The 19,639-nt window shown below is 43.9% G+C and overlaps 3 protein-coding genes and 2 pseudogenes across 9 annotated transcripts in view; 1 reads left to right on the forward strand and 4 right to left on the reverse strand.

The window, feature by feature from the left end:
- Positions 1-115: 115 nt before the first annotated feature.
- On the reverse strand, positions 116-628 carry LOC139369685 (histone H1-like). Its single transcript, XM_071108945.1, has one exon. It carries the CDS (start codon positions 626-628, stop codon positions 116-118), a length of 513 nt encoding a protein of 170 aa, XP_070965046.1.
- A 1,047-nt stretch (positions 629-1,675) lies between these two features.
- On the reverse strand, positions 1,676-2,231 carry LOC139369686 (histone H2B-like; annotated as a pseudogene).
- Positions 2,232-3,189: 958 nt separating this feature from the next.
- LOC139369687 (histone H4-like) lies at positions 3,190-3,492 on the reverse strand. Its single transcript, XM_071108947.1, has one exon. It carries the CDS (start codon positions 3,490-3,492, stop codon positions 3,190-3,192), a length of 303 nt encoding a protein of 100 aa, XP_070965048.1.
- A 4,181-nt stretch (positions 3,493-7,673) lies between these two features.
- On the reverse strand, positions 7,674-7,793 carry LOC139371484 (5S ribosomal RNA; annotated as a pseudogene).
- A 5,916-nt stretch (positions 7,794-13,709) lies between these two features.
- The window catches only part of LOC139370634 (RNA-binding protein 39-like), a 28,605-nt gene continuing 22,675 nt past the window's right edge, over positions 13,710-19,639 (forward strand). The window contains exons 1-9 of one of the 7 annotated variants that reach the window (XM_071110226.1): positions 13,710-13,840; positions 13,936-14,058; positions 14,530-14,592; positions 17,161-17,210; positions 17,319-17,504; positions 17,931-17,996; positions 18,100-18,153; positions 18,974-19,091; positions 19,309-19,467. In XM_071110226.1, coding sequence (XP_070966327.1) covers positions 14,542-14,592; positions 17,161-17,210; positions 17,319-17,504; positions 17,931-17,996; positions 18,100-18,153; positions 18,974-19,091; positions 19,309-19,467 — 684 coding nt within the window. In that variant the 5' untranslated portion in view covers positions 13,710-13,840; positions 13,936-14,058; positions 14,530-14,541. Of the gene's footprint in view, positions 14,059-14,529; positions 14,593-14,959; positions 15,024-17,160; positions 17,211-17,318; positions 17,505-17,930; positions 17,997-18,099; positions 18,154-18,973; positions 19,092-19,308; positions 19,468-19,639 lie in introns of all 7 variants that reach the window. The other 6 variants (XM_071110228.1, XM_071110225.1, XM_071110232.1 and 3 more) reach the window with 6 other exon arrangements.

Genomic DNA, 19,639 nt, shown 5'->3' on the forward strand with positions numbered 1-19,639 from the left:
GGTAGGACGTACATGGAATGACATGCGCTTTTATGGAAAGAGGTGGGTGGCTCTTAAAAGAGCCTTTTGTGGTAACAACATGTGTCGAGTAGAAAAAACACTGTTTGTAATCGCTTTACTTCTTCTTGGGGGCTGCCTTCTTGGCCTTGGCCGCCTTGGGCTTGGCGGGTTTGGGCTTCGCTGCCTTGGTAGCCTTCTTGGGGCTCTTGGCCGCTTTCTTGGCCGCTGCGGCGGGCTTCTTCACCTTCTTTGGGCTCTTGGCGGCCACCTTCTTAGCTTTGGGGGCTGCGGCTTTCTTGGCGGGCTTCTTTGCCTCGACGGCCTTCTTGTTGAGCTTGAAGGAGCCGGAGGCACCGGTGCCCTTGGTCTGGACCAGGGTGCCCTTGGTGACGAGGCTCTTGACGGCGATCTTGACACGGGAGTTGATCTTCTCCACGTCGTAGCCGCCTGCCGCCAGAGACTTCTTGTGCGCGGCCAGGGACACGCCGCTCTTCTCCTTGGAGGCGGACACCGCCTTGACGATGAGCTCGCCTACGCTGGGTCCCGCTTTCTTGGGCTTGGCTGCTGCCTTCTTCTTGGGTGCCTTGGCCGGCGCGGCGGCGGCGGGTGCTGGTGAGACTTCTGCCATGTCTGTCGTTCGGTCCGGTAAACACACACACTTACAACACTACGGTAGTCTGTGAGGAGGAGTACTTTGCTGTAGACGCTGCTCTGCGCTATTGAAGCTCCACACCGTGCAGGGGGTTGGCCTTAAACGCGACATGAGAACCATGTAGACTCAAGCCACCCAGCTCGGCTTCTTCGGGCTGGCCAAATGCTCTTTCACTTGTGTTTTCTGGTCGCCAATATCGGGCCAAAAGTCACCGACGGAGCCGTGTTTTTGGCCCAAAAGCGAACGGCCCAGCGAGCAGACTTGTGTCCGTTCAGAATAAAGTCATGTGGGCTGCAGGAGCCCCGTGCATTTTGCTGCGACTCGCTCAAAACCTCACCGTTCGACTGTCGGGTGGAGCGGTGCGCACTGCTTTTCCTGTGCTATTTGTCTCCTAAATGGCCTAAAAGTGCATCCGATTGCGAGCACCATTGATTGTGGAGTGAGCCGAGATGTCTGGCAAGGGAATCAAATGGTTTAGCGTCCCCTGATGTGCTCCTTGGTGTTTTAAAGGAGAGATCTTTTGGGGACCTTAAAACACATGCACTTGTGAGGCCTGGCTGAGACTAGTTTCACGTTGTATTCGTCATGTGTCCAGGAGGCAAACAAAATAATACACTGTCCAACGACATGCTTACTTGCACTGTGTGTGTGTGTGATGTTTTATTAGTCCTTTAGTTGGATTTGGAGCCTTCTCTTTGTGCACAGTGTGTGTTTCCTTGTGTTTTTTCTTCTGCTAGGTAGTCTCTCTCTCTCTGTCTCTTTCGAAAGCGTGTCATCCAGATGAGGTGAGGGCCAAAGTAGTTGAGCAGGCAGAGAGAAATAGGCTTGTGCCCTTCTCGCAGTCCTTCCTCGCTTGACTCCGCAGCGTGACTCACTCGTGACGGTCTTTGTGTCTGTGGGTCTTGGTGTCTGGCTGTGCGGCCGGCGCTATCCACACACACACATGGATTAGCTTTTTTCAATGACAGGGTGGGTGGCTCTTAAAAGAGCCTTTGGGTTACTACAGCACTCCAAATGGGCTGTTTACTTGGATCTGATGTACTTGGTAACGGCCTTGGTGCCCTCAGACACTGCGTGCTGGACAGCTCTCCGGGGAGCAGCAGGCGCACTGCGGTCTGGATCTCCCTGGAGGTGATGGTGGAACGCTTGTTGTAGTGGGCCAGGCGAGACGACTCTCCGGCGATACGCTCGAAGATGTCGTTCACGAACGAGTTCATGATTCTCATGGCCTTGGAGGAGATGCCGGTATCGGGGTGGACCTGCTTCAGGACTTTGTACACGTAAATGGCGTAGCTCTCCTTCCTCGACTTTCGGCGTTTCTTGCCGCCTTTTCCTGCGGTCTTGGTGACGGCTTTCTTGGAGCCCTTCTTGGGCGCGGACTTTGCTGGCTCGGGCATGATGCTGATGTCTCGTTGCTTCTCACAAACGAATGAGGGGGTGGAGAGCCCTTTCCCTCTTATGAAGACGAAGCTAAGCTAATTCGCCGGCCGTGGACACACCCTGCTTTCTCATAGGCGCCCCTGCCATTTGCCCAGTGGAGCTGAGCGCGCATAAGAGCCTTCCACTCAGAGGCTTGCTTCCCTAACAAAGACCATAGCCTATGCTCTGTCACTGGTGGGGAATGGTGTGTTTCAAAAAAAGTCCTACAATGGCCAGACATAAGGCCCCCCTTTTTGGACTTGGTGGGGATTTCCCAGCCGTGGTGCCTTTATTTTGGGTGTCTCGTAATACGACTTTACGCAAAGCCTGCACTGAACATAGCCTCTTGTCATGAACACTCCCTCCCTGTCCACTCAAGATTGGCTCAGGGTTTCCTACGATAATGGATTTGGCCCTTTTGAAGCGGATGTGGGTGGCTCTTGTTAGTGTTTAAATACTGGAGAGTTGAGACCAAATCACGGACGCTGGACAGAGTGGATTTCAGTTGTAACAAAAGACAGTTTTAATGTGTCAAAGATATCTTGTCCCGCAATTTTACGTGCACGGATCTAGTTCATATAACTCGGCAAGGAGTCAGGTGAAAAAGAGGCCTTATACAACGGTTACATTCATTTTTATACATAGAATAAAGTAGGTGGAGTCTTGTCGTTTTGGTCTTCTGACTGGTCACAAAGGGTTGGAGGCGGGCCTTGCTCTAGCCAGAGCGGGCCCCATTGGTGCACAGCAAAGTCCTTTGCTCTTGGCACCCGACCAGTAGGGGGGGTGAGATGTGTTTATACTAGGAGATGTTTGTGTCAGGGGTTCGTGAGGTAGAGGGGCAGTTTTTATGGCTGGGTGTATGTGTTCATGCGATGGAGTGTCTTTGTTTCCTGGGGTCGGGAGACAACAAAGCTGAGGGGATAGTGTTAGGGGGGTAGTTTTATTGCTGGCTGTGTGAGCTAGTTCCTGTTTTAGCAAGGGTACGTAAGATGACTTGAGTCAGGCGGTTTAGCTTAGCGCTGTATAATATATGAGCTATGTGTATGAATATTTATATAACACTCTTAAAAGAGCCTTTGGGTTCAAGTCGGGATGTTGACGTTCCGAGAAGAGTGCGTTTAACCGCCGAAACCGTACAGGGTGCGTCCCTGGCGTTTCAGAGCGTCCATGGCCGTAACGGTCTTCCTCTTGGCGTGCTCGGTGTAGGTGACGGCGTCACGGATCACGTTCTCAAGGAACACCTTCAGGACACCGTGGGTCTCCTCGTAGATCAGCCCGGAGATACGCTTCACGCCGCCACGGCGAGCCAGGCGGCGAATGGCGGGCTTGGTGATTCTCTGGATGTTATCGCGGAGAACCTTACGGTGACGCTTGGCGCCTCCTTTTCCGAGTCCCTTGCCGCCTTTACCTCTTCCAGACATTGTGTGTTCGCTAGCTGAGTTCAAGTGAATTAATGACGGAATTTTCGGTGCTTGGTGCTCTTATTATCTGCGTTTGGTGGACCTGATTGAAGCCAGTGGCACAGAAAGCGCAAACTTTTGCCTAACTTCTGCTGCAAAGGGGAGGGCGTTCGTTCTAGGGAACTATGGAGGAAGAAGAAATCAAAGCTACTTGCATGCGCGGGAAACACACTCAAATACTGAGCTATGTTGAACACAAGGCCCAACTGTGATGTCCCACTCTTCACATTGATTGGTGTTGTTCTTCTTCTTGTTGTTGTTGCACCTGATTCAACTCTTTCAATCAGCTGTGCCTCTCCAGGGCTACAACAAAAATGCCTACTCTACCCCTGCCTGGAGTTGGGAAACACTGAACTAGTAGGATTCAACCCACTGCAGTTGCCAGTCACACCTAATAGAGATAGGCGTTAAAACCTCAAATAGTGTCACAAGTACAAAGGATAAACGAAGTGGAACATACGGGAAACAAATACACAAGGAATGCCACAAATCCTAAGGGGTCCGTAATGTCACCTCAGCAGTCATGTAGCTCTTGAAGGCCATGTAATAACATCATTCTTCTTTTTCTTCCCTAGACAGGATCCAGGTGGCCATGGGAAGAGTGGTGATACCTCTGCAAGCTGAAACGCAGTAAAACATTCCTCAGACACCCACCCAACACACACACACACACACACACACAATAAAGGGATCATTTTCCTATGCATATATAGGTGATAGGGATGTGCAAATATTGTATGGTACTTTTTTCAAAAACCAATAACATAGCCTTATATTATGGAAATAGTGGTATGATGTGGATCCTTTATAGGCCAGATAGCCTCAGATGTTGCATCGAATGATCTCAACAGGTCATTTCAAAGGGGACAAATGAGGCCCAAGGGCACATACTGGCAATTGATCAATCCGTGCAGTTGATTCACATCTCAGATGTGACTAGGTTTCATCTTACAACTTATTCTTGCCATAATTGTCTCTTACATGTACTTAGTGGCTGCCGGCCCTCGGTTTAGTACATCGAGCAACAGAGGTTGCCTTTTAGGAGAACGACTGACAAGCGTTCAACTAGCTGGGATGCAGCTAGTGTCATCAAAGCACTTTGTCATAGCAGGTTAGAAGAAATAGGTTAAGGTTACGAAAAGGCTTAGGCTTACCCCAAATGTCACGTCCGTTCGTAGCTCACCTCACATTAAAGTCAGCTACCTGTATACAGTTCTTTAAGTTGTGAAACATTTCCCTCCTTTCAGATTCAATGTTCGAAGCATAAACATGAATTAAACGAAAAATAACATTTTGAACTTCAAATTCAATTACAATAAGTCTGCCATGATTATCAGCATGTATTTGTTTCACATTTTGAACCACATCGATTTTGGTTTAAATAGCCACACCACACGTTTTGTGGCTTCCGTGACTACAAAACATTTAATCAGACCATTTACTCTTGATCTCCTGTATTTTGGAGTCCGTCCAATTGATCTCTTGAAAACAAAACATGTCTTCTTTAACGGACACTAAAACTTGCTCAAATCTGTTTTTGTTTCTCAAACTGTTACCGTTTAGGGATGTGACTATAATCCTTATTGTGTGCAGAAGTATAATCAGAGTATAAACAAGCTCACTTCAGTTTGATTGAACATTTTGTACAATATTGATCTCACAGGAGTTTATCATAGAGACTTCATAGGTGTGGTAATGACTGGACAGCAAACAGTCTTAACTATTATCTGGGGATTGACTGACATGAGATAAAGTTATGATGACAAGTAATTTCGAAACCCACTTTTTATTTTTTCCAAATCCCATCATATCTCTAGCTTTCAACAACGACCTCTTATTCCTTGCAAACAATTGAGGATCCTCACTATCTATTTCATCATCAGCCTCCGGATTTTGATTTTTTGGGGCGAGCAGCTGAAAAGCATTTAACAGTGACCCAGCTCTCTCTTTAGCGTACCTTTCACACACGCTTCAGACTGGCTCAGGCACCTAAGAAGTACCTTGCACCAGCTCTACCTATGTATCTAATTCACCCACCATGTGCTGCTGTTCCACCTTATCAGCAGCAGAGACTAACACTGCGTCTCGTCTTTTGCCAGAAAACATCACAGACTCTCCAAGCGTATCTGCCACTGTCTCTGGAGTCACCTGTAGCTGCAAAACAATCTCCATGTCACTCTAGTCTTCTCTCTCCATAGGCATACTCCCCTAATTGTCCTCAGAAGTGAGGTCCATTGTTTGCAAAAGTAAGTGATCGCTTTCTTTTTCCTTATTAGAGCTTCATCTATATTTTGGTCTGCACTACGTTCAAACATTCTCTGGCATAGTGCCCTTGTTCACTACATTTATGGCATGGGAATTCCGGACATTCCTTAAGAATGTGCCCCGGCTGAATACAAAGCCTACATTCCTTCACTTGATGTCATGGACCACATGGACATATTAAAATCCCTCGACAGTGATACATTTTGTGGAATACAGCAATGATTGCACATTGTCCCATAAACTTCACATTGCAAAATCGCACAATGTAGGGACACAATTGTAGGAACCTACAATGTAGGTTCTTGGCCACATCCTCCTCTTGATCGGCGTGGTCACCTTCACTTTTTAGCATTTTTTTATATATCTCACCATTCGTAATGTATGCGGTTAAGTTCAAAAAGGACACCACAAGTTTCCATTGCTCATTCATATATTTTTATGTACACATTCTTATTCATTCCTTTACACGTGTGTGTATAAGGTAGTTGTTGTGAAATTGTTAGGTTAGATTACTTGTTAGATATTACTGCATGGTCGGAACTAGAAGCATAAGCATTTTGCTACACTCGCATTAACATCTGCTAACCATATATGTTACTATTAAAATTTGATTTGAAGTTCGTCGTTCCCCAGTTCTTTAGCGATGATTTGACAGTTTTTAAAATCTTTAGCCCATCACCTAGTCTTTCTTTTCCATTTACATGCGACATTTTCACTTCATATTTCTTTTGATCTTTCGTTCTACATCCAAGTATCGTTCCACAAACTTCCTTTATTCCTCTCAGCAATTCCATCGTTGTTATTTTTTCTTCCCCAATCATTTCCACATTCACCATCAGTACTTTCTCATATCTTATTTTTTTCAATTCTGTATTTTTTTTAAATATATACGCAGGATCCCCCAAACAGCTGTTGAGGGATAATAACACAAATGTTTCAAAAAAAATAAACTACATTCACACCCAAACTTTCAAACTTAAGAATCAAATAAACCTAAAGAAAGCGGTATTCTTCTCTCTCTTGAACGCTCAGCCACCTGCTGCTTATCCACTTCCTGAAACTCCAAAAAGGGGAGTATTCAGGCTGGTATGGCCATAAAGTGAGTATTTAAAGTTACTGTACACCGAAATAGTTGAAAGACTAATTGTAGTCATTTCAAAATGGCCTTAATGTTATTAATGTTATAAATAAAATAGCTTTTAAAACAGTACACTCTACTGGACAAAAGCTTACAGCACTTGTTATTCCAAGGAGGTCTCTCATCCAAATACTAACCAGACGCAAGCCTGTTTAGCTTCCGAGATCAGACGATTGGTAGTTACAGTCTTGTCCCATCGCAGCAACTCCCGATTGGGAAGGTCGAGAGCCATGCGTCCTCTGAACCACAATCCTGCCAAGCCACACTGCTTCTTGAGACACTGCTCCCTTAACCCGGAAGCCAGCCCCACCAATGTGTTTGAGGAAACAACACGGCAACCGTGTCAGCGTGCATGCGCCCGACGCGCCATAGGAGTCACAAAAACGCAATGGGACAAGGACATCCCGGCTGGCCAGACCCTCGCCTAACCCTGAAAACGCTGGTTCAATTGTGCACCACCTCATGGGTCTCCCGGTCGCCTCACAGCACTGGTTATTCCCAGGCGGTCTCTCATCCAAGTACTAACAATATGCAAGCCTGCTCAGCTTCCGAAATCAGATTACATCAGGCGTATTCAGGCTGGTATGGCCGTAAGCTATAGAATGAGATTTGGATAGACTATTTAGAGTTAATGTACACCGAAATAGTCGAAAGACTAGAATAACCATTCCATTTTAAAATGGCCTTTATATTATTACTGTTATAAATAAAAGCGCATTCACAACAGTACTGGGCAAGAAGCTTACAGCACCTGGTGTTCCCAGGTGGTCTCCAATCCAAGTACTAACCAGGCCCGAGCCTGCTTAGCTTCAGAGATCAGACGATATCAGGCGTATTCCGGCTGGTATGGGTTGTGAATTCTAACCAGAAATGAAGAGAGAGTGTAGATTCTTCAAACAACAAGCATTTATTATAAGAATTGCAATTCTGGAGCAGTTAATAAATCACTCAAAAGGTGCAGTGTTAAGAGCCCAACGAACAAGAGTTGGGTCTCAGCTTTTATAACCTTTGTCTACGTTGCAGTTTAGCAGGTGTGTGAGATCATGATGGGAACTTAGCGTAAACAGGTGATAATGCCAGTTTTGTTACTCCTTTTTGTTGATAGAATTGTCATTGCTGCTCAAGTTAGCCTCTGTTATCTTCATATCTCCACACAGCTGTGCGCTTGAAAGATACAAAAAGAACAGGATGGATTCAAAAACTGTGGTCACTCTCCGAGGCTATTTGTCTTTGGCCGCGTGACCAAGTGACACAGACAAGACAGGAAAAATACTAGATTATTTTTACATGAAACAAACATACAATGGAAATGTACCAGCTTAAGGCTTATACAGCACATGTGCATAACAGAGTTTGACATTGTTACCACCATGTAAGCTACAGAACAAGAGTTGGATAGACGATTTAAAGTTAAAAACTAGAATAGCCACTAAATTTGAAAATGCACTTTATATTATTACTGTTATAAATAAAAGAGTGTTTACAACGGTACACTGTTAGTGTTTAAATACTGGAGAGTTGAGACCAAATCACGGACGCTGGACAGAGTGGATTTCAGTTGTAACAAAAGACAGTTTTAATGAGTCAGAGATATCTTGTCCCGCAGTTTTACGTGCACGGACCTAGTTCACATAACTCGGCAAGGAGCCAGGTGAAAAAGAGAGCCTATACAACGGTTACATTCATTTTTATACATATAATAAAGTAGGTGGAGTCTTGTCGTTTCGGTCTTCTTGACTGGTCGGAGGGTTGGAGGCGGGCCTTGCTCTAGCCAGAGCAGAAGCCCCATTGGTGCACAGCAGAGCCTTATCCTGAGCATCCGACCAATAGAGGGGGTCAGTCTTGTGGCTGGGTGTATGTGTTCTTACGACGGAATGTCTTTGTTTATATGAGCTATGTGTATGAATACTTATATAACAACACTCTGCTGGGCAAAAGCTAACAGCACTTGTTATTCCCAGGTGGTCTCCTATCACAGCAGTGACCAGGGGTGGCAGGTAGCCTAGTGGTTAGTGTTGGGCCAGTAACTGAAAGGTTGCTGGATCAAATCCCTGAGCTGTCATTCTGCCCCTGAACAAGGCAGTTAACCCACTGTTCCCCGGTAGGCTGTCATTGTAAGTAAGAATTTGTTCTTAACTGACTTGCCTAGTTAAATAAAGGTATAAAAAAAAAGACCAGGCAAAAGCTTCTGGGGTATTCAGCCTGGTAAGGTATGAAAAGAGAGTTGGATAGACTATTTCAAGTTTGTGTACACCAAAATAGTCGGGAGACTAGAATAGCCATTCCATTTTAAAATGGCCTTTATATTATTAATGTTATAAATAGAAGAGCGTTTACAACAGTAACTACTGGGCAAAAAAGTTTAAAGCACCTGGTATTCCCAGGTGGGCTCCCACCAAAGTACTAACCAGGCCCGATCCTGGCAAATATGGGCTGGTATGGGCCATAAGCTATTTACAGACTATTTAAAGTTTATGTATGTAACTCAAAAACGTAGATGGACTAGAATAGCTATTACATTTAAAATGCCCATTGAAACAGACTACAAACCACCATGTACAGTGCCTTGCGAAAGTATTTGGCCCCCTTGAACTTTGTGACCTTTTGCCACATTTCAGGCTTCAAACATAAAGATATAAAACTGTATTTTTTTGTGAAGAATCAACAACAAGTGGGACATAATCATGAAGTGGAACGACATTTATTGGATATTTCAAAACTTTTTTAACAAATCAAAAACTGAAAAATTGGGCGTGCAAAATTATTCAGCCCCCTTAAGTTAATACTTTGTAGCGTCACCTTTTGCTGCGATTACAGCTGTAAGTCGCTTGGGGTATGTCTCTATCAGTTTTGCACATCGAGAGACTGACATTTTTTCCCATTCCTCCTTGCAAAACAGCTCGAGCTCAGTGAGGTTGGATGGAGAGCATTTGTGAACAGCAGTTTTCAGTTCTTTCCACAGATTCTCGATTGGATTCAGGTCTGGACTTTGACTTGGCCATTCTAACACCTGGATATGTTTATTTTTGAACCATTCCATTGTAGATTTTGCTTTATGTTTTGGATCATTGTCTTGTTGGAAGACAAATCTCCGTCCCAGTCTCAGGTCTTTTGCAGACTCCATCAGGTTTTCTTCCAGAATGGTCCTGTATTTGGCTCCGTCCATCTTCCCATCAATTTTAACCATCTTCCCTGTCCCTGCTGAAGAAAAGCAGGCCCAAACCATGATGCTGCCACCACCATATTTGACAGTGGGGATGGTGTGTTCAGGGTGATGAGCTGTGTTGCTTTTACGCCAAACATAACGTTTTGCATTGTTGCCAAAAAGTTCAATTTTGGTTTCATCTGACCAGAGCACCTTCTTCCACATGTTTGGTGTGTCTCCCAGGTGGCTTGTGGCAAACTTTAAACTACACTTTTTATGGATATCTTTAAGAAATGGCTTTCTTCTTGCCACTCTTCCATAAAGGCCAGATTTGTGCAATATACGACTGATTGTTGTCCTATGGACAGAGTCCCCCACCTCAGCTGTAGATCTCTGCAGTTCATCCAGAGTGATCATGGGCCTCTTGGCTGCATCTCTGATCAGTCTTCTCCTTGTATGAGCTGAAATTTTAGAGGGACGACCAGGTCTTGGTAGATTTGCAGTGGTCTGATACTCCTTCCATTTCAATATTATCGCTTGCACAGTGCTCCTTGGGATGTTTAAAGCTTGGGAAATCTTTTTGTATCCAAATCCGGCTTTAAACTTCTTCACAACAGTATCTCGGACCTGCCTGGTGTGTTCCTTGTTCTTCATGATGCTCTCTGCGCTTTTAACGGACCTCTGAGACTATCACAGTGCAGGTGCATTTATACGGAGACTTGATTACACACAGGTGGATTGTATTTATCATCATTAGTCATTTAGGTCAACATTGGATCATTCAGAGATCCTCACTGAACTTCTGAAGAGAGTTTGCTGCACTGAAAGTAAAGGGGCTGAATAATTTTGCACACCCAATTTTTCAGTTTTGGATTTGTTAAAAAAGTTTGAAATATCCAATAAATGTCGTTCCACTTCATGATTGTGTCCCACTTGTTGTTGATTCTTCACAAAAAAATACAGTTTTATATCTTTATGTTTGAAGCCTGAAATATGGCAAAAGGTCGCAAAGTTCAAGGGGGCCGAATACTTTCGCAAGGCACTGTATTCCTTAATCTTTTGGATATAGCCTGAAGATTATTTCCCTGGAATACTGAGAACTTCACATAAAGATTCCAGCTCTAAAAAATTAGAAGGAAAATTAATCTGACCAACACATTTATCAGCACCACCTTTAAAGACAGTGACCAAATTGACCATAAACGCTCTATTTAATAAAACCATATTCTCACCGTTCTAAATAATACAAAGTTTACAACAGTACTATCTACTGGGCAGAAAGTTTACAGCAGCTGGTATTCCCAGGAGTCTCCCATACAGCGCTCCACATTGGAGGTGTCATAATACCCATAGCATCAACGTCGACATTATGCAAAACTACAAATCCTTGCAAGCTCCTGCACGTCCTTTACTAACAGGCATTGTGTCAATTTAAAACTTGCACTAGTGTACATAATTGTCCATTTAAATACATATTTACGCCAATTCATTGATGACTATATTTAGCAAATATTAGATAATATATCCAGTGATTGGAAAGCTGCCGCAGTCATCCCCCTCTTCAAAGGGGGAGACACCCTGGACCCAAACTGTTACAGACCTATATCCATCCTGCCCTGCCTATCTAAGGTCTTCGAAAGCCAAGTCAACAAACAGGTCACTGACCATCTAGAATCCCACCGTACCTTCGCCGCTGTGCAATCTGGTTTCCGAGCCGGTCACGGGTGCACCTCAGCCACGCTCAAGGTACTAAACGATATCATAACCGCCATCGATAAAAGACAGTACTGTGCAGCCGTCTTCATCGACCTTGCCAAGGCTTTCGACTCTGTCAATCACCATATTCTTATCGGCAGACTCAGTAGCCTCTGTTTTTCTGATGACTGCCTTGCCTGGTTCACCAACTACTTTGCAGACAGAGTTCAGTGTGTCAAATCGGAGGGCATGCTGTCCGGTCCTCTGGCAGTCTTTATGGGGGTGCCACAGGGTTCAATTCTCGGGCTGACTCTTTTCTCTGTATATATCAATGATGTTGCTCTTGCTGCGGGCGATTCCCTGATCCACCTCTACGCAGATGACACCATTCTGTATACTTCCGGCCCGTCCTTGGACACTGTGCTATCTAACCTCCAAACGAGCTTCAATGCCATACAACACTCCTTCCGTGGCCTCCAACTGCTCTTAAACGCTAGTAAAACCAAATGCATGCTTTTCAACCGTTCGCTGCCTGCACCCGCACGCCCGACTAGCATCACCACCCTGGATGGTTCCGACCTAGAATATGTGGACATCTATAAGTACCTAGGTGTCTGGCTAGACTGTAAACTCTCCTTCCAGACTCATATCAAACATCCCCAATCTAAAATCAAATCTAGAGTCGGCTTTCTATTCCGCAACAAAGCCTCCTTCACTCACGCCGCCAAACTTACCCTAGTAAAACTGACTATCCTACCGATCCTCGACTTCGGCGATGTCATCTACAAAATGGCTTCCAATACTCTACTCAGCAAACTGGATGCAATTTATCACAGTGCCATTCGTTTTGTTACTAAAGCACCTTATACCACCCACCACTGCGACCTGTATGCTCTAGTCGGCTGGCCCTCGCTACATATTCGTCGCCAGACTCACTGGCTCCAGGTCATCTACAAGTCCATGCTAGGTAAAGCTACGCCTTATCTCAGTTCACTGGTCACGATGGCAACACTCACCCATAGCACGCGCTCCAGCAGGTGTATCTCACTGATTATCCCTAAAGTCAACACCTCATTTGGCTGCCTTTCGTTCCAGTTCTCTGCTGCCTGTGACTGGAACGAATTGCAAAAATCGCTGAAGTTGGAGACTTATCTCCCTCACCAACTTCAAACATCTGCTATCTGAGCAGCTAACCGATCGCTGCAGCTGTACATAGTCTATCGGTAAATAGCCCACCCAATTTTACCTACCTCTTCCCCATACTGTTTATATTTATTTACTTTTCTGCTCTTTTGCACACCAATATCTCTACCTGTACATGACCATCTGATCATTTATCACTCCAGTGTTAATCTGCAAAATTGTAATTATTCGCCTACCTCCTCATGCCTTTTGCACACAATGTATATAGACTCTCTTTTTTTTCTACTTAATTGTTTACTCCATGTGTAACTCTGTGTTGTTGTCTGTTCACACTGCTATGCTTTATCTTGGCCAGGTCGCAGTTGCAAATGAGAACTTGTTCTCTACTAGCCTACCTGGTTAAATAAAGGTGAAATAAAATAAAAAAATAAAAATTCTTACCTTTGCCTCGGTTCGGTAGTCTCGTCCAGATCATAGCATTTGTAACTCTTTATGATAGCCACATTAGCAGCTAACTAGCGTTTCATTTTTCGGGAGTAAATACAGGCGAATATGTTGATAAAAGTCACATTGTCCTACCTAGAGAGATTTACACGTTTATCAAATCGTCCCGCCAGGTAAACCTACGTGAAACACAGTTTGTATATGGCCTATTGTTCACACACGTATCTGCCCTCTCATTGGCTAGAATGGTGCCACCTGACCTCGCCTCCTCCCGCCTGCCTTCCATCTATGAGGACATGTATTTCCATTGTTAAAGTGGTCACTCGAATATCTTTTCATTAGAATAGACAATCTTTGAATATAGTGAGCCTGGAACGCGACCACGGATTCTTTACAGCATGCGCCATTAGATGAGCGCGGGGAACAAGACGCAGCAACAGTATTTTCGAACTCGCGTACATTTTTCTCAGCACATCAAGGTTATTTAAATTGTCTGTTTACACAGTTTCTACTGCTTTGGGGTATCAAAACCCACATTTGAAGTTACATGTAGCTATTGTTTGTTTGCTATTAGCAACGCGGAAGGAAAACAACTAGAGGCCTACTAGCTAACGTTAGCTATCCTGTTAGCTAGTTTGTGGCAACAAGACACCCTCAGGAGTCCGTCTTGTTTGAGAAGAAACAACACATTTTTCAGGTACATTTAATACCTGAACATTTTCTTTCTTAATACGTTGTATAGTAATTGCTAGCCAGCTAGTTTTCTTGCATAACATTATAGTTGCTTAGCTAGCTTGCTACTGCGTGTGTGGCCATAGCAAGCTAGGTAACGTTCGATAGCTAGCGTTAGTTGGCTCGCTACCTCCGGTGTTCATCTATGTGCTAGCTAACGTGGTCAAGTGAACATGTTACCTAACCAATCATCTAACATGGACAAGCCGGTACGGTAGACACACAGACCGCTCATATTTAGCGGGGGGAACTGAAGCTTACCTGTTAACTAGCTAATATTCCGTTAACAAGCATGTGTTGGCTAGTTAGCAGGTTGTGGTACAATTAATGCAAAAAAAAACTCTTGCATCACGGGTGTGGATATACACGGTTCTCGTATGACGTGTTGTAGCTAACGTTAATGATGTGTTCACATTATGTCTATCTTCCCCTTTAGTGCTCCATCATCATGGCTGATGACTTTGATATAGAAGCAATGCTTGAGGCTCCGTATAGAAAGGTGGGTTTTGGCCTAAGGTATTGTTTGTGGTTTGTAATGCACTGTATTGTAAATACTGTGTCCATATCGCAACAAAACCATTCCTTTTAACTCCAGGGGCGTTTTCCAAATGACCCCACGATGAACGCTGGAATAAAATATTTTAGTATTTTGCTGTTTCAAAAAATATTTTTGTCAGTGTCAAATGTCAGACAGGCCCAGGCAATACGTTTGTGATTTTAATGCACCTTATTGTAAGTACTGTGGTGGCCTATGTCACCACTTTGCCCCAGACCCTATATTTCTAGTAGCTTATTCTGTGTTTCTGATGTGATGCTGCAGTTCCTTTTGAGACTATGAATAAACGCCCATCTATCTCTTTTTGTAGACTTGCCTAACGATATCTCACCTCTACTTCCATGAATTCCAGTGTGATCTGTCAAAAAATGAAGGTAGTAATTGCCCAATGTATTGCTGTACTGTGGTCCCCTTGGTAACATAATTGTGGTCATCGAATGGCCAGTCTACAAGGCGAATGCAGTGGATGCAAAATAACATTTAATTTAGGAACTGGGTTCTTGATCAGGCCCAATTGGCATTCTCCTATATTTTATCAACTGGGCTAACACTTTGTGCATGGGCTATGCGAAACCCATTGCTAATGCGCTATGCCTTTCATTTGGGTGAATCTTATGCTCATGTGGGTGGTAACCCAATAATTTGACAGCTGTCAAACCATTCTTGTCACATGTCTGAGGAGTTTGTCACAAAGTAGAATCCAGGGCGGTATGTGAGGTGTTCAGAATAGATTCCCTATTTTAGCCTAAATTACAGACAATTGTAATGTTAGTTCAACTCTTCTGACTGTTTCACCTCACATATAGCCATTATGCTGCTTTGTGACAGATTGCAGAACGTTAGTCAGGTTGATTAAGGAAAAACACAAATGCTGACTGGGCCTGGTTGAGAAGACAGTTCCTTTAATTTAAAAGACATACCATGGGAGACGGTATTAAATTATTTGTATGCATGTTGTGGTTGTTCCACATGGTTGACTTGGTCTGCCTCTGTAATGATGAAGGTTTGGTAAGCTGACACATTATTGAAATACATGATTGTATGTCCTTTACCTTCAGTAAATGAGGTGTGTGGTTAAGTAGAGGAAGCAGGTCCGTTCACAATGTTCACTCTTTCATTCTAGTGAGAGAGAATGTGTGGATTTTGTTATTATGCTGCTTTCACCAAGTTATTTTACATAACGCTATTTTGTGTTAAACAGGTTTTCTCCATGGTTGACCAGAATGTAATTATTTTTGCATGCTCATTCACAAATATTTATTTCCCCATAAGTCCATTATATTTGTCACTGTTTTATGTAAAGGCTAAATTTGATAGAACTAAGTACAAACTGTAGGAAACATGGAACTCTTCTATGCTGCTGGCTACAGCACCAACTAAGGAATTTTGTGTACCTCATCTTATAATTTAATCATAGCTTTCCTTGGTAGTCAATATTGCTAAGCAGTGTGAATCCCTGTTTGCTTCAGGGCGAGCTCTTACAGTCCACAAAATTAAACTAAGTGGAGATCACTAGAATGGCATCCCCCCCCCCCACTGGAAATCGATCTGTCTCGCTGCTAGCATGGGCACATTGGTCTTACATGCTGACCAAACCGGACACACGCATGTGATTTTGTACCTCCACACCAAACACGATCAGGACACGCAGGTTGAAATATCAAAACAAACTAAACCAATCATATTCATTTGGGAACAGTTCAAAAAGCATTGAACATCTATGGCAATTTAGCTAGCTTGCTGTTGCTAGCTAATTTGTCCTGGGATATAAACATTGGGTTGTTTTACCTGAAATGCACAAGGTCCTCTACTCAGACAATTAATCCACAGATAAAATGGTAAACCAAATTCCTTTCTCGTAATCTCTCCTTCCTCTGGCTTTTTATTTTATCTTTCGGCTTAATATGGCGTTTGCAACCAGCTTTACGGTGCATTATTACAACCGGCTGGCGTGTGGACGTTAGTTCATCTTTCAATCACCCATGTGGGTATATGCTCCTAAACACCAATGAGGACTTGGGACGTGGGTATATGCTCTTAAAAACCAATGAGGAGATGGGAGAAGCTGGACTTGCAGCGTGTTGAGCATCACAAATAGAACCTGTTTCTATTTTAGCACCTGGCCACAATGATTGAATAACATGTATGTGTACATTTATTTTGCAACGCTCGTGCACGCAACCTGAGCGGTGTGGTCAGCATGTTAGGCAAAGAATAGCCTTGGTAATGATCCTGATGGGGCTGCTGAAGACAAATGCACCTGAGATGTAGGTTATGTATTAGTACTCATAGTACTCATTGATTTTTATGCAAAATGAGTAATCAACATTTATGATTGGGGGCTGATAGACACTCATTAAAATAACTTAACTGTAGATCTATCCCTATGTTAACTTTTGTATGAATACTATTTTTAAACTATATTTTCTCTTGTTCCCACACACCTTGATCCTGACAACTTGAAATGTTGTCTCTTCGTCCTTATGCTGTTCTTCTGTTGGCCCTGCTTAGGATGAGATCAAGCCCAGTAGTCCCAATGGCCATGAGGAGCGCAGCAAGAAGTAAGTGAAACATGCATGCAAACTCAACCAAATGTATTTATTCTATGTATTTATTATTGTTTATTGCTCTCCTTAACTGCCTTACATTGAGTAATTCTCTTTCTGCAGGAAAAAGAAGAGCAGGAGCCGAAGCAAAGACCGGAAGAGAAGCAAGAGCCGTGATCGCAAGAAGAGCCATGACCACAAGAGGAGCCGCAGCCGCGAGCGAAAGCGGAGCCGCAGCAAGGAGAGGCGCCGGAGCCGCACTCGGAGCAGGGAGCGCAGCGGCCGCTACAGGGACCACAAGACTACCTTGTATGTATGCCTCATCTGGTGTCAGCATCTCCCTTGAGTCTGCATCACTCCAGTCTGTATAGGAAAATGTGAGCGTCTTTCGCATTCAGCTCCAGTTCAAATGGACAATTAAGGCATTGCTTTTTATCAGTAGTTGAGAAAAGATGAGGAACGTTTAGGCTTTCAGGTTAAAGGGTTTTGTTCAAGTGAAGTGTTTAGAAAGGCAAGTGCCATCACATGGACCCCAAAACCACTGTTTATTTTGGACCCCGGGAAGAGTAGTTTCTGCAAAAGCTAATGGGAATCCAAATAAACAAATAACAACCCTCCCACTCCTGCCTGCAGTGTCTTGACTGGCACAATTTAATTCCTGGAGTGCCTTATCCCCCTTATGAGATCAGTAGTAGTGGCCTTAGGTACTGAGATAAACCTTGTTTTCAATCGCAGCTCTGGGCCGAAATTTAACGGTGGTTCCAGAGGGAAGATTGGCCCTCCACCTGTCATCAAGCTAAGGTTTCTATTACACTATTTTCTGCTGTTTGTGTGGGTAGTTTTGTGCTGTGTGACCCTGCAATGAATCAACTCATATAGATTCTAATAGAGCCCTTTCTTTCAGCCGAAGGCGTTCCAGAAGCCGAAGCCCTTTCAAGAAAGAGAAGAGTCCTGTGAGGTAAGTGTTTAAACAACCTTACTGTTGCACTATACTCGCTTTGTCTAGGGGACTTACTCTTGCCTATTTCCTCTGCAACCTGACAGTGTGCATTAACATGAAAGTATGATTGTGTGGACAGTGTTGGGGGTGTGTGCCTGCGGACAGCAGGTTTGCATTCCAGGGGGACAGCTCTGATGTGACTCCGTGGTCAGCCAGCCCAAGCGCGTCATTTATGTTCAGTTGGTAACAAACTAATAACAATCAAACTCCAAAAGGGTGTCAAACAAAAGACACAATATCAAAAGCCCCGTGGGTCGGGAGATCACTTGTTCAGCTGATTAGCTTGTTAATCTCCCTTGCCTGTGCATCCCACAGAGCTTCTTTTCCTGTCCTTGGCAGCCATTTCCCCCTAGCTGTAGGATGTGTATCATGCTAGTGTGCGATCTGTGGCCCTACCACTCTTACCTACCTACTTTAGAGAAGACTCATCATAGCTCAATCAGGTTGACATTCCACTTTTAAAGCTTGTGTACCCTTGCTCGACAAAGTAGGCTTACCGTTTTAAATATACTTTGTGGACAGCGTTATGTAACATATGGTATCTTAACACATGTCGCCAGACTGCGATTCAAAAGGGGAGGGAACATTTGACCCATAGTGGACTTGCCGGAAACTTGCAGAGTAGCTGGCACGTGATTTTTGTTCTGGATTGCCAAGATTACCATTTTGATGGCAAAATATAGTAAAATACAAGTGCTTTTCTCAAAGATTGAGGCCACTGTGAAAGACTAAAAAAGGGTTTACCTCATAAGAGTAATTCAATGCTTTGTTTCTACAGGCAGCCAATTGACAACCTGACTCCAGAGGAAAGGGATGCTCGCACTGTGTTTTGCATGCAGCTGGCAGCCAGAATCCGTCCACGAGACCTGGAAGAGTTCTTCTCTGCAGTGGGAAAAGTGAGTATCTCTGCTTGTAATGTCATTGTCATTCCTGCTGAAAAAAGTTTGGTGCGTGCAATATTTCACTTTATTTTGAGAAGATGGGTGCTGCACCTGTTGCAAATTCTTATTTTTGACTTATCACAGCCACCAAGACCGATGGATTTAGCAATGTCTTTTCCTCTTATGCCTAAACCATCCATTCGAAAACAGATTATTTTTGTTCATTTTCAAGGTGAGAGATGTGCGCATGATCTCTGACAGAAATTCGAGGAGGTCGAAGGGAATAGCTTACATTGAGTTTGTGGAGGCCAACTCTGTGCCGCTGGCTATAGGATTGTCTGGTCAGCGACTTCTGGGGGTGCCAATCATTGTTCAGGCCTCGCAGGTAATGGTCAGTAATCATCTCACATGCATTTTACATTTTCTATTTATTTTAACTAGAGCTGTCAAACTGAATTCATGAAATGTAGTTAACTTTTGAAATGTTCATGCCTTAAAATGTTTATTTAATCGCGCCCAATTTTTTTCAATTTTTTTTTCTTTTCGATCACCCCCTTTTGAGC

The sequence above is a fragment of the Oncorhynchus clarkii genome, chromosome 17 (genome assembly GCF_045791955.1).
Source record: "Oncorhynchus clarkii lewisi isolate Uvic-CL-2024 chromosome 17, UVic_Ocla_1.0, whole genome shotgun sequence".
Lineage (NCBI taxonomy): Eukaryota > Metazoa > Chordata > Actinopteri > Salmoniformes > Salmonidae > Oncorhynchus > Oncorhynchus clarkii.

Excerpts from the sequence above, each read along its gene's own strand:
- LOC139369685 (XM_071108945.1), bottom strand. The coding sequence starts at position 628 with ATGGCAGAAGTCTCACCAGCACCCGCCGCCGCCGCGCCGGCCAAGGCA.
- LOC139369687 (XM_071108947.1), bottom strand. The coding sequence starts at position 3,492 with ATGTCTGGAAGAGGTAAAGGCGGCAAGGGACTCGGAAAAGGAGGCGCC.